This window comes from Mercenaria mercenaria, chromosome 16, assembly GCF_021730395.1.
Source record: "Mercenaria mercenaria strain notata chromosome 16, MADL_Memer_1, whole genome shotgun sequence".
In the NCBI taxonomy this organism is placed as follows: domain Eukaryota; kingdom Metazoa; phylum Mollusca; class Bivalvia; order Venerida; family Veneridae; genus Mercenaria; species Mercenaria mercenaria.
In genome coordinates, this window is record NC_069376.1 from 7213712 (window position 1) to 7228772 (window position 15061).

The 15061-nt window shown below is 34.8% G+C and overlaps 1 protein-coding gene across 1 annotated transcript; it reads right to left on the minus strand.

Annotated features, from left to right (window-relative positions):
• Positions 1–10581: 10581 nt before the first annotated feature.
• LOC128549818 (uncharacterized) lies at positions 10582–14513 on the minus strand. Its single transcript, XM_053527482.1, has 3 exons — positions 14371–14513; positions 12283–12545; positions 10582–11504 (listed from the first exon to the last, which is right to left on the minus strand). The coding sequence occupies exons 1-3, from the start codon at positions 14511–14513 to the stop codon at positions 10582–10584; spliced, it is 1329 nt and encodes a 442-aa protein (XP_053383457.1).
• Between the last annotated feature and the right edge of the window lie 548 nt (positions 14514–15061).

Below are 15061 nucleotides of genomic sequence, written 5' to 3' on the forward strand. Positions count from 1 at the left end.
ATCAAAATGCATTTATATCAGTAAGTACTTATAGGACTTATTTGAAATTTCATTATTGTCATTAGTTGGATTGAGACAATCAGGCTAGATAACTATGGACTGATATTATGTCAAATTACCTCCCTTTATTTCAAATTAAAATGGGTATATCTCCGTAACTAATAAAGGTACCGATGTGAAATTTCATTGATCTCAATAGATGGACTTGGACAATTAGTGAAGATACATATTGACTGAATTTATGACAGATTATCTCCCTTTATTTCCTATCTGCCTTATTTATACTATTAAATGAAAACTCCTTAGCAGCTTCTAATGAGATTGGTTTGAAACGTTATTTATGTCTTCCTTGGTAAGAAATAGTCATATTAGAAAACTCTTCATTGAACATTTATCGATATGAATACTTTACTAATATATTGTTGTATAGACTTGTATCTTCTACATGCATATACCAATGCATGATTTCCTCCCCTGATTTTAATAAAAATTGATTTATCTCGGTAAATATTTATAGAACTTATTTGAAATTTCATTATTGTCTTTAGTTGGACTGAGGCAATCAGGGTAGATAGCTATGGACTGATTTTATATCAAATTACCTCCCTTTGTTTCAAATTAAAATGGGTGTATCTCAGTAACCAATGAAGGTATTGATTTGAAAGGTCATTTGTGCCATCAGATGGACTCGGACAATCAGGGTAGATAGCTTTTGACTGAATTTTTGACAAATTACCTCCTTTTATATTATGTAAACGAATATATCTCAGCACCATCTAATGAGATTGGTTTTAAATGTAATTTAAACCCAATACTGCCATATAAAAGCCAGAAGATGGCGTTTGGGCAGGGTTTTATATACGTTATGCATGCTCCTTTTTCAAAATTTTAAATAAACTACTGAATAAAAAGTTATAAAATCAAAGTTCTGAGAGGACTGATGGGGGCAATGCTTTGCAGTGTTCAATACACTTCTATATTTTGTTCAAAATGTAAAGATAAAAAAATCTAGTCATGTTCAATAACAGCTGTTCATCGACAAACGAAAACCTTTCATTGCTAGGTTTGATAAAATGAAAAAAGATAAAGCTATACAATGTATTTTAATTTCTTCAATACTTCTGTTTGCACTCTATGTCCTGACATTATGTGTCCTCGACAGTCTAACAAAAACAGGCAAACTTTGTAACACTTTATGAAAGTTTGGAAAGAAAGTCAAAATATTCCAATATGTGAAAGTTTAAAGGAACAGGATTTTCTTGAACTGACATTGAACAAATCCAGGCTATGTTTTCTAATGTGTACAATACTTATCAATTAAAAAAATCAGGAATGTTTTGGTTACAAATAAGCATCATTTTGATAAGGAGTCGTCATTAGTTAACACACATAAAATATTTTATAGATCTACCTTTTTTCCATTCCAACTATTGCTAAAACTCAGTAACTGTTTCCTTAAAAACATGATATATGATGATATTATTTTTCATATTGTTTATTATGTTTGTTAATCAAAATAACATTGTATTTTTCAATTTTAGGTTATTTAATGTACACTTGTATTTCAAACTATCAATATCATGATATAAGAAATACATTAAACACTATGAAAACCGTGATTCGTCATATCAATGAATGTACCGAACTGGCGTATGCAGTTAGGTTCGAGTAAATTAGGATACGAAACGCCCGTGGTAAAAGAACAAGATTTCTGGTGGTTCTGTCTTCAAATATCACAATCAGAAACCATTTGCACCCCCAGATAGATGAAATACATTAAACTGGTAACATAAATGTATATCTGTAGGGATAATTACCAAGAAAATGAGGCCAAAATATAACGGGCACCTGTGGCAAGTTATCACTGCGGAGTGGTGGATTACCTCCCATAGCAGAAATTACTCGGTCTGAAAAATGATGAAGTACACGCAATTATAACAGTATTTAGCGCACTTTTTACGTTAAACGATAATTTTCCTGCAGATAAATACCAGTTTGATCCGCGTATATGGCATTTTTTTAAATAAAAATCTGGGAATGAATGTTTACTTCAAGATTCTGATGCCATAACTTTTGACAGCATTTCCATGGATTCAAACCTTCCCTAGATGACATATATTTAGGATGCTCTCTCCAATTCACAGTACATATCCATATCGACGCACTCTTTGCGAACTCTGCTGTATTGCGGTTTCTTTGCGTCGGCACCGGCTATTTTTTGCTATAAACAGTGCCCAGGTTGGTATGGGAGGCGAAACATGGAGCTACCATCCATGATCATAGGTATGCTGCTCAAAATTAAGCAGAGCACTTGACATAAGATTGTCTTTTCTATATTTTATAGTGTTTACTTTTTAATTATCAGCGATTTTGCTCGCAACTTCATGAAATTTGTTGACTGTGTACTGACATGGACCACTAGCCCGACTTTTTACACAGTCTTTAACCAGTTTTTACTTTGATATCATACATATCAAGCGCACTATTTGTATTCATTTATCAATATTCTTCCAAATAATAAAGATAAATAGGCCGAAATGTTAATGGAATTTTTCAAAACGACTTACTTTCGGTTTTGTCGTGGCACCAGCGGTCCCTCTGCATACCATTTTTAGCTCACCTGTCACATAGTGACAAGGTGAGCTTTTGTGATCACCCTTCGTCCGTCGTCCGTCGTCAGTCCGTCCGTGCGTCCGTCTCGTGCGTGCCCGCGAAATGATGGTTAAGTGACTGCATAACGGTACTTTCTCTTTGATGTCATTCATTCCGTTCTGTTTATGTGACCTTTTTCTTTTTATGTGACTGTTAGAACAATAGAGAGAACAATGGGGGTGTCACATAAATACCGTTACGTTAGAACGTCCGTCCGTGCGTCCGTCAACAATTTCTTTTCTGCACGATAGTGGTTTCATTTATGATTTTATTTTAACCAAACTTGCACACAACTTGTATCACCATAAGATCTCGATTCCTTTCTTGAACTGGCCAGATCCAATTACAGGTTCCAGAGTTATGCCCCTGAAAGTGCCAAAATTAGCTATTTTGACCTTGTCTGCATAATAGCAGCTTTATTTATAATTTGATTTTTACCAAACTGGCACACAACTTGTATCACCATAAGATCTCGGTTCCTTTCTTGAACTGGTCAGATTCCATTATTTGTTCCAGAGTTATAGCCCCTGAAAAGGCCAGAATTAGCTATTTTGACCTTGTCTACACGATAGTGGTTTCATTTATGATTTTATTTTAACCAAACTTGCACACAACTTGTATCACCATAAGATCTCGATTCCTTTCTTGAACTGGCCAGATCCAATTACAGGTCCCAGAGCTATGCCCCTGAAAGTGCCAAAATTAGCTATTTTGACCTTGTCTGCATAATAGCAGCTTTATTTATAATTTGATTTTTACCAAACTGGCACACAACTTGTATCACCATAAGATCTCGGTTCCTTTCTTGAACTGGCCAGATTCCATAATGGGTTCCAGAGTGATGGCCCCTGAAAGGGCCAGAATTAGCTATTTTGACCTTGTCTGCACCATGGCAGCTTCATTTATGATTTGAATTTAATTCAAACTTGCACAACACTTGTGTCACCATAAGATCTCGGTTCCTTTCTTGAACCGGCCAGATCCCTTAATGGATTCTAGAGTTATGGCCCCTGAAAGGGCCAAAATTAGCTATTTTGATCTTGTCTGCACAATAGCAGCTTCATTTATGATTTGATTTTAACCAATCTTGCACAAAACTTGTATCACCACGAGATCTTGGTTCTTGAACTGGCCAGATTCCTTCATGGGATCCAGAGTTATGGCCCCTTAAAGGTCCAAAATTTGCTATTTTGGCTTTTGCAGCCATATAGAGACTTCATTTATGGTTTTATTTGATATAAACTTCCAAAATATCTTCAACAACAATAAATCTTGGATTCCATGACAAATCAGATCCATTCGTAGGTTCCAGAGTTATTTTATATCTGATTAACTCCCCTGATTGTAATCAAAATGGATTTATATCAGTAAGTACTTACAGGACTTATTTGAAATTTCATTATTGTCATTAGTTGGACTGAGTCAATGAGGGTAGATAACTATGGACTGATTTTATGTCAAATTATCTCCCTTTATTTCAAATTAAAATGGGTATATCTCCGTAACTAATGAAGATACTGATCTGAAATTTCATTTATGTCAACAGATTTATTTGGCAGATCCTTTTTTTGTTAACTTACAATCATTTTTTTTAATTACTTCCCTTTTACGTTACTATAAATAGCTTGTTTTTAGTAACTTTTTTATTATTGGCCGTAGGGAAAAACCGAGACCACTTTTCTGTGGTACAACATGGATGGTACCACCAATTTTTAGGTGTATTTTGACATATCTGTACCTTGTAAGATTATTTTTTCCTTTTTGGTTTAATTTCTTCCCTTTGTTGTTCCTGCCCTTTGGACATAGATATTTTTTCTAAGGGCCTTCTTGTCCTCAAGTGCAATGATAACAGGTGAGCGATATAGGGCCATCATGGCCCTCTTGTTTCTCCTTTTTTTCTTTTTTTGATGCACAGGCAGGCTCTCTGCATTACGCACAGAGAGGCTCTAGGCTAATGACTACCTGTTGATAGCAAGAGTCGCCGGTGCCGACGCAAGAAACCGCCGATAAAGCATATTTCACAAAGAGTCCGCCAATATGGATATGCACCATGCAATTGTGTATTAGAGAAAAGTAGATGTCATGTATCATCTAAGAGAGATTTCTCTGGTCACATTTGCTTACTGTAAACGGACATCAAAATCACACTGCTGTAACCTGGAAGTACTACTCATACTAAAATTGAGCTTCACTTCACCAAATACAACCTGCTCTCCCATTTTTCATACCAAATGTCAAAAATACATCCACAATGAAGTTTAAACAGAAACTAGCTTCAATTTAGACCCCTGTTGCCATGCCAAATTAAAACTTAGGTCACTAATACAAATACCTGGCAGCCATTACGCGACTAGACCAGATGGCTGCCACGCTGGTTCCTTTAGTTTAGTTAGGCCTGTAAGAAAAACTGTTATTCTGTAATAGTCTCAATTTTGTATACTACCAGTAACATATCTGCATGAAAAATACCAAGTTTCAGCTTGATTAAATTAGTTTTCCAGGTTTTATGGCATTTTCAGTAACGCGGGTCCCTGTGCCAATTTTCCTTCAAAATTGATGTCGCAACATAATTTTTAATCAGTTCTTCTAGCCAGAGCTGGTTTTTGTCCTATTTCAAGAATTTTCACTATAATTTGCAAGCAAATAACACACTAACACTTTAAAATACACCAAATGTCCCCTCTGAAAGGTATAGATTGGCAAAATTTAGAGTGTATTACATGTGCATTTTTTTTTAAATATACCCAAAACAGTGAAAATGCGATTTTTGGTGTTTTATCAATGTTTGCAGCAAAATTTCAATGAAATGCTCATTCTTTACCTAAATCTGACCAAACTAGTTCATTTATATCAATATCTGGACAAATCTCATTGTTTTGCCCACATTTTCTTATAGGTCACAATCAGCTAAATAGTTTCCTTATATATTCTTTATAAAACTGACCTTTACTAAAGAGCTACGATACATACCTAGACTCATTTCAGAGAACAAATCCTTACCTCATTTTATAGAGTTATGATAAAACTGATATAAAATGAAGAGAAAAGTAGGTGTCATTTATCTTCTAAGAGAGATTTATCTGGTCACATTTGCTTACTGTAAACTGACATCAAAATCATACTGCTGTAACATGGAAGTACTACTCATACTAAAATCGAGCTTCAATTCACCAAATACAACATGGTCTCCAATTTTTCATACCAAAATGTAAAAAATACATCCACAATGAAATTTAAACAGAAACTAGCTTCAATTTAGACCTCTGTTGCCATGCCAAGTGAAACATTAGTGTTCCAATACCTGGCAGCCATTAGGGCCGAGGCACGATGATGAAAAAAATCAATAATCTATCGGCTTATCAGTGGCGTTGCAATTCCTTAGTAGTTGCTATTTTCACGCAGAATCATGAATACATTTTTTTGAGCGTATTGAAACTAGTTTTTGGATTTCAGAATAGGACACATGATCAAAACAAGTGTCGGTTTCAGAATCGATCACGTGATCAAATCAAGCGTCTTTATTATTCTTACTTTTAAGAAGATCTATTATAATTTATATTTATAATGCAGTATAGTTTTCTTCACATACTGTTGTTGATATAAAATGTGTAGATCTATTTAATCATATCTGGATCGAATATATTTATATATTAATGTTCAAGGTATCATACAGGCGCAGCTTAAGTTAAACAGAAAAAAAGTTTCTTCTACTAAATTCTAGTATTTATTCAGTGTTATACAAGCATTAATTCTAAAATAATTTTCGTCCAACAATTCGATCCACTCTCATTCTCGTTATAAAGTGATTTCATTCTCAATATGCCATTTGTGCCTTTTTGCGCTAACCCAACACTTACCCCACCTTCTTCAACAAACACACGTCCTTTCTTATCTTTGACTTAATTAGAGGCGTCACCACTTAGAAATCATTTATCATGTTTATTTAATAGAAGGTCAATAGAAAGTGTGAGAAGTCATAAAATTATGTGAGATATGTTTTTACGGATTTTAAATGGTTATACATATCATATCTCGGAAAGTTGATACATAGTGCTTGGATATATTAGTGGCTAAGGAACTATGGTGATATAATGCCGAAAAACGATCAGAAAAAGAGAAAAAACAGTAGTACAAGTAGTGAATCAAAAACAGACAAAGGTAACAAAGAGCCAAAAACGGCGGGAAGTCCAGTGTGGGACAATACACTAGGTGGCTCGTTCATGCAATTTTTGACCGCGGGGGATTGTGATAATAGCGCAATTATCTGCCAGCCGAACGGATTAAATAGTATGAATCAGTTACAACAAAGCGGTCAACAACAGGCGACAATGATTGCCCCTAACGGCCAGAATACGGGATTAGTTTATAATATGTCGGCGCCGATAGGTCAAATGTACGGGAGTATGCCAAATATGATCAATAACGGATCGTCTCCTGTGCCAGTTAACATGTGCAATATCACATCAAATCCAAGATCCCCGAATGGCGGTCAAAATGATGGTGCAAGAAATGTTACTAAGGATGACATCATGAACTTTTTAACGTCAAAATTCTCAGAAGTGACAAAAAGGCTTGAAAAACTGGAAAGTTTAGAAGAGAAAGTCAATAATGTGGATGATAAGATGAATAAACTATGGAAAGATCTTGATACACGTGTGGCTCAAAATGTAGAAAGAATCGACCTTATAGATAGCAGAGTAGAATCAAATGAATTTGACATTGATAGAGCCAGGCAAGAAGTACTGCATTTAAAGGAGCAAGGCGACAAACTTCGTGAAACTGTATCGAGTTTGGAGGCAAAATCTATGATGAATAATTTGATTGTAGGCGGGATTGCTGAAGAAGAAGACGAGACCCAAGAAAAAACGTTAGAACTTGTTAATAAGTTTATGGAAGACACACTAAAGATGCAAACAACAGACCGCAGAACACTTGGTGTTAAACGTGTTCAGAGGTTAGGTCGCAAAATTGCTGGAAAGACAAAAAATGTGATAGTGGTCTTCAGTACCTATGAAAATAAGATGAGAGTAAAGACGTTACGAGACAACATTATTGCAAAATCTGGGTATTATATGCATGACCAGTATCCTGCAGAGGTCGGGGCTCAGCGCAGAACTCTTATTCCAATCATGTTGAAGGCACGAAAGGACAAACAAGACGCTTACATCAAATACAATAAGTTAATTGTGAACGGCAAAGTATACACGGAGGGTAAATATGGAAAAGTTGAATAGGTCGCACAGGAGGGTGAGCTTAAAGTGTGTGTGTGGAATTGTCATGGATTAACCAGGGATAAATTAGAAGATGAGTGTTTTGAAACGTTTATATCTGATTACGACATTGTTTTTCTGTTGGAATCATGGACTAACCAAAAGAGTAATATTGATTTTAAGGGTTATATATGTCATAATTTCTATAGGAAATTTCAAAACAAAAAGGCACGAAGAAACTCTGGCGGGATTGTATTATATTATAAGGAATGCTTAAAAAACGGTATTTCGATTGTTAAAAATCACTACGATACTATTGTATGGATAAAGTTAGACAAAGATTTTTTTTCTTTTCAAAATGATATATATTTATGCGGTGTGTATTTATGGGGCGAAAACTCCCCTGCATATAATTGTATTAATTGTAATCTTTTGATATTCTGGAAGCAGATATTTATGATTACCACTTGTTAGGATCGGCTTTAGTTGCTGGAGATTTTAATGCTAGGGTCGGACTTAAACAAGATTATATCTCGTGTGATGCAAATATCCCATTCATTAATGATAATAATTATGTGCCAGATACACCATTATTAAGACATTCTGTAGATTTGATCAGTAACGCTTTTGGATTGCAATTACTTGACATGTGTAAAACTACAGGTGTACGGATATGTAACGGTAGACTTGAAAATAGCGGTTCCTTTACTTTTAAGAACGAAACAGGCTGCAGCTTAATTGACTACTTATTATGTAAGCAAGACGATTTTAAGCTTAGAATTTCTTTTCAAGTACTAGATTTTAATGAGTTCTCGGACCATGCACCGTTATCATTTTCGGCGGCGTGTGAAAGATTAAGAGATCAATCGGATCAACAAGTACATAACGGTTACTCATATGTACGATGGGATAAAGATAAGAGAGATGTATTTCGAGGATCATTGATATCACAATTACCTAAGCTGAATTCAGTCGTTCAAAGTTACATTATAAATGATAAAATAGGCATTAATACGTGTGTGAATGAGTTTGTAAACATAATAAATAATGCTGCAGCACCATTATTTATAAAGACAAAGAGGAAATCGAGTGTTGGTTTCACTAATAAAGCAAACCAAGTGAGAAGGTCAGACTGGTTTGATGAGGAATGTTATGACAAAAAATGGAATACACTGCTGCATTGTGTGCATTTAATGCAGTGCATTTAATGCAGTTAAGAGTGCTGAAAATAGAAATACTCTTAACTTAAAAAGACGGGAATATAAAACATGCATAAAGATAAAGAAAACTAGTTATTCGAAACGCAAAATTAAAGAAATTGAAGCTCTGCGAAAAAAGAGACCAAAAGAGTTCTGGAAATATTTCACAAAGAAGAAACTCAAAAAGGGCGAAAATATAGATGTTAATGAGTTTTATAAGTATTTTAAGGAGCTATCAGAAAACATTAACATTACTAGTAATGCTGAGTCGGAAGAATTTTGTAACAGACAATTAGACCCTGATGACGCCATTTATGAAGAATTAGACTGTAAAATAAGTGCTGAAGAGGTCGTGAAAGCCATTAAATCTTTAAAACGGGAAAAGGCTTGCTCTATAGACAACATAATCAATGAATATTTCATCGAAGCTGGTGATATATTACTAGGACATATCGTCGATATTTTCAATAAAATATTTGACAGTGGATACTTTCCAGATCAGTGGATGGAGGGGCTTATTGTTCCATTGTATAAGAAAGGTGATGAAAATGAGACAAATGATTACCGAGGTATCACCTTAATTAGTTGTTTTGCAAAACTGTTTACTTCTGTTTTGAACAATCGATTAAGGTAATATGCGCCACCTAACGAATTTTAACGGACCGTTATGAAATTTTGCCATATCAAAATTGACGATATTTCCGATTGACTGGTATTTTTCCATTTTTCTATTATTTTCCATTTTGCTGCTATTAATCTTCAAACATGACCACTAACGTCATTTTTTCAGCAGAGCGCAAAATGACGTATTTGACGGGTTTTTCGAGTATCGTTTTTAAATACAATTAAAATACGGCAAAAAATCTTCATTTTCAAGTTTGTATTAAAATTATCTCTCCAATGATATATAATTTGTCATGTTTATTTCGATGTCACATCAGAGGCGAGCGATTTATGAACGCAAAACACGTAAAACTGACGTTGAGTTTCATCCGAAATTTCGCGTAAAAACGCCTATATCTAAAAAACCGTCAGATAGTTTTTTGAATAACTTTCAAGAGAAGTACAAAATTTCAATTGCTATCGATTCCTTAAAAGAAAAATGGGGGTCACCGATTTAGATTTCGCTCTATTTACCGTGGCGCTTCCCCTACCCCAAATGAAGAAATAATGACGTTTCTGTTGTTACTTCGTAAATTATTTTGTTTCAGCTTTAATTATTACTGATATTGTTGGATATAAATAAATTCACAATAATGATAAAATGAATATCTTATTCAATGACATTCTTTAAGCAGATGAACGATTACGCTAGCACATCATAAAAAGGATGTTTTGGGTTTATATACATGACATACAAATACAATACAACAAATTTGACAGAGTGTCCCTGTAAAATGCATAACCCTTTTTTTCCAAAGGAATAAGGCTTTGAAATCCTTCATACCAGTTTTGCATACATTAATTTTGCTTATTCATCAAAATTTGCGTGAATATCATTTTCATATTTTTGACACAAACTATAAAGTTACAGCTTTAAAATGCAAATTCATTGATTCTATTACAGACACTCTGTTTGTTACTCTTGGTCTGCCATTCACTTTCTCGCTCAACACATGTTTTAAGCCATCAAATGAATCTGTCAAAAACGCCAGTTTTAGATGATTATACGGAAGGCCGCTTTCTGCAATTTTGTGGGCCATGAATTTTGAGATTACTTTTTTGTCACCACACATTAATGATTGTATTTCATTTCTATTGCCTTTCACAACTTTAACATTTTCTAGGTATGATACAGCTTGTCTGAATTTAAGTATAAATTCATTTATTTTGTTGTTCAATTTTTCATGGTTAAACAAACGCATAAGTGCGGAAACATCTGCACTTGAATCATGTGCATCGAAGCTTTCGTGAAAAACCCGTCTATAATAGTTTGCTAGTGATAATGACTGCTTGTCTGTCCTTACGGATCTAAACATATGTAGTGTGTCTACAAATCCATACACAGAGACAGAGAGCGCGTTCAGTCTACCTTCTTTTTGAACAGCCTGGATTAAAAGCCGCATGTCGAATGATTTTCCGTTATGAGCGGCTAAAATTACTTTTTCATACTTCAAGGAATTGAGCCAATCAATGAATTCATTCAGAGCAGCATGTAATGTTGTGGAGGGTAGTGTCTTTCCTGCTTTGCACAAGCTGCGAAGTCCGTTTATCATCTCAACAGTCAAACCTGTAATTTCTGATGATTTACGGTTAAAATCCCTGTGTGGCAAAATGTACCGGTTGAAACAACTACTGTCGGTACAGGCTGACAATTGTACAATTTCCGCACTTGCGTCAAGAGAGGTCGTTTCAATGTCATAGAAAACAATTACAGAATTCTCCATGTCACAGTTTTTCAAGAGTTCCATCTGCTCATATACCAAACGATCATCAGTGTCGTCTGCAACAATTAAAAAGAAAATCATTTTGATTCAGATTTAAATTTGATGGTTTGATGGGATTGTGTGACATTGTGTGGATAAACATTGATGAGTGGTATATGTAAAAGAACACCTGAAAATTAATGTTGGTAAACGTAAACGTTAAGAGTCATTTTTATTCTACCAGTCAGGCTTTTCTTGCACACCGGACTGGGGTTTCCGGTGATTTTACCCATGCCGGCAAAACCCATCTGGCACCCCCCCCCCCCCCCCCCCCCCCATGCCAGATGACTCTCGTGCTGTTAATGACAACTAGTGGTTCATGCACTGATAATATATAGTTTATGTAAAAAAAATGAAAAAGCAGGTACCTTGATAGTTTCTGTCCGTTCCTTATAGTATTTTCTCGATTCAAAATATGTTAGTTTATCGTAAAAACATAACGTTACGCTACAAACTATAAAACTAAAGTGCTAAAGAGAAAGTATTTCTACCTTTTGTAAAATACGGTATGCAAGAAAAATAATCTGCCAGAATAAAATGCTAACATGTATACGATATGCAAGAAAAAATATGAATTGGATGGAAATATCCGTCCCTCGGCCACCTGCGCATGGGCGGTAATTCGGCAAGCCTCATTACCGCCCAATGCGCAGGTGCCCTCGGGACGGATATTTCTATCCGATTCGTAAACATATGACAGATATTATTAATCTATTGTTAAATAGAACTTTATTACAATGAGAACGATTATCGAAAACAGCATTTTATATACAAATCATATAATAAAATAAATACCAGCTGCATTTTCTAATATTTCCATTGCTTCCTCAAATGATATTTGGTCATCTTCACAGGAACTTGACAGTTGCATTTCCGGCACTGGTGTTCTAAGTTCCGGTTGTACCGGCTCTTGTTTTTGAGTCTGTGCGCATAAATCACGCGCTTTCTCTTCAGCTATGTGTTCTGTTGTCAACTCCATACGTTCTTCACATGTTTTTCTAAGTTCCGCCTGTACCCGCTCTTGTTTTGAGAGTGTCCTATCCCAGTATGAATCATACCTAAAAATTACAAGTTCCGAGAACATAATTTCAAAGCAAAAATGGACTAAAGACATTTTGATTCTATAACATTTTATTTGTGTATCAAATCACGGTTGTTTGAAATACTTTATGTATTTTCTAAAAAAGTTTTGTCTTCCTGTTTTAACAGAAAATTCATTCTTCCATTTCGGGTTCCTGATAATATTAGAATTTTGACTTATACTTACAATTTGAAAATGAATATATCTTTTCTAATTAATGTCCCTTCTATTTGATACAATCTTTTCCGTAACAAGGGTTTTGATTCGTCTTTAGATATGAGGCAAAACTTCTCATATTTGATGTCATTTTTAAGAACTCTAACGGTTATCACAAAGTAAAGTATTCATATCTTGATTAGTTTTGACTATCTTCAGAAGTTGTTTTGATATGTTGTTTTCAATACAGACTGATCTACGTATTTTCTGTATACAAACAACAAAATAAATTGCACTAGTAAAGGGGAAAAAAGCACGCGCGTACGAGTGTACGTGTAAGTGTTAATTGCAGGAAGAAAGGGCAATTTACGCATAAGGCTATACTATTCTTGGTACAATACAGAGTTTCCTCCTAACACCGGACTAACTGCACGTTTTTACTCATTCTGTGATATGTGGCGTCCAACATGCGAGTGTAGCATACTTCATTAGTAAGTCCCATGACGCTTGCATTATTATGTACTTCCGATACCAGTTTGTGTACGTGTATAACGGACTTGGCCCAGTTCTGGGAGTGGATGTGTCAGGCAGCCAGTAAGCTTAGTTGGTAGAACACTCGCTCTGTAAGAGAAGGGTTCAGGGTTCGACTACACAGTTTTCTCTCCCTGCGACATCCCCTTTTTAGAAAATGATAAATTAAAGACTGCAGGTTCGAGCGTATCGCATAAAGTTATGTTCGGGCAAGTAAACATTCGTTGTTGGTTTCTTTTTTTTTTTGAGGTTATGAAAATATTTAGGAAAAACAAAACGCAAGTACTCACCGAGTGCTGCCTTTACGTTCACTGTATATGGATAATGAGTAGGGTCATCCTTCTTTTGATGCGAAGCTCCAGATGTTGAAATATTAGTTACCTTTTTGCACTTAGAACACTCTAACTTTTTAACTGAAAATAACCCTCGTATTAATTCACTTTTGATGTCTGAAAATCGTGTGGTGTAACAGGGTCTAAAGTTCACTATTCTAGCTACAACAACAACAACTCTGTTCTGTATGATAACTACTATTTAATATTGTACTAAGTTCTAAGATAATATATACATCAATGTCTTTCTTCATAATTCACTAACATAGTTCACTAACATTTCCTCAGTTATTAACAGAACTTCTATTCTTCAACGTTAGTTGCCTCGACGCTAACCTAACTTATTCATTTTGCGTGTATCGAACATACATATCTAACCTAACTGAGTACCAGAATGATACTAAAGCTCTGCCTCAAAGTATGCTGTATTTAAGGAAAACTGTCTATCGGATGACTAAAATGTTTTTCTCGGAGCACACACGCAAATGACCATTAGAAAATAAACATGTCATAATTCCTATTTAGTCAGCTTGTCAAAACAATTAGTAACTGAACAAAAACAACAATCATGACGTGGACAGAGGGTAGTTAACCTGGGCGAGATATTATGACCTGTCACTTTCTCATATGACCAAGTGCTGAAATTATTTTAAGTAGCATTCCGAAATTCTTTTGTGTGTGACTTATAACTGACCATAATGCTTATCTTATAAGTATAATGAATTCTTAAAGTCATTATACAACAATCGGAACGAAGACCCACATGTACAGCCTAAATCAAACCTCCTTCCAAAGTGTCTTAAATCTACTATTCTCCTTTCTGGTACATTTTCATAAACATATGTTGTATTCTTTCTATTTTTCAAACATATTTCCTTTTTCAATCCTTGTTTTTTGGAAACGAATTTCCCTTTTGATCTTTCCATTTTATTCCATTTCAGAAATCTTTAGCCTGTCGTTGTCAGTATTGTTGATATTGTTTACTGATAACGTCATTTTGATGTAACGTGACGTCAAATAATAAGTTATCATTTATATAGCTTTTATTTTCGCAACATTTTGATGCCATTTTTCTTGAGTAAAACAGAATTCCGAAATAAAACTTGATTGGGGTAGGGGAAGCGCCACGATAAAAAGAGCGAAATCTAAATCGGTGACCCCCATTTTTCTTTTAAGAAATCGATAGCAATTGAAATTTTGTACTTCTCTTGAAAGTTATTCAAAAAACTATCTGACGGTTTTTTAGATATAGGCGTTTTTACGCGAAATTTCGGGTGAAACTCAACGTCAGTTTTACGTGTTTTGCGTTCATAAATCGATTGCCTCTGATGTGACATCGAAATAAACATGACAAATTATATATCATTGGAGAGATAATTTTAATACAAACTTGAAATTGAAGATTTTTTGCCGTATTTTAATTGTATATAAAAACGATACTCGAAAAATCCGTCAAATACGTCGTTTTGCGCTC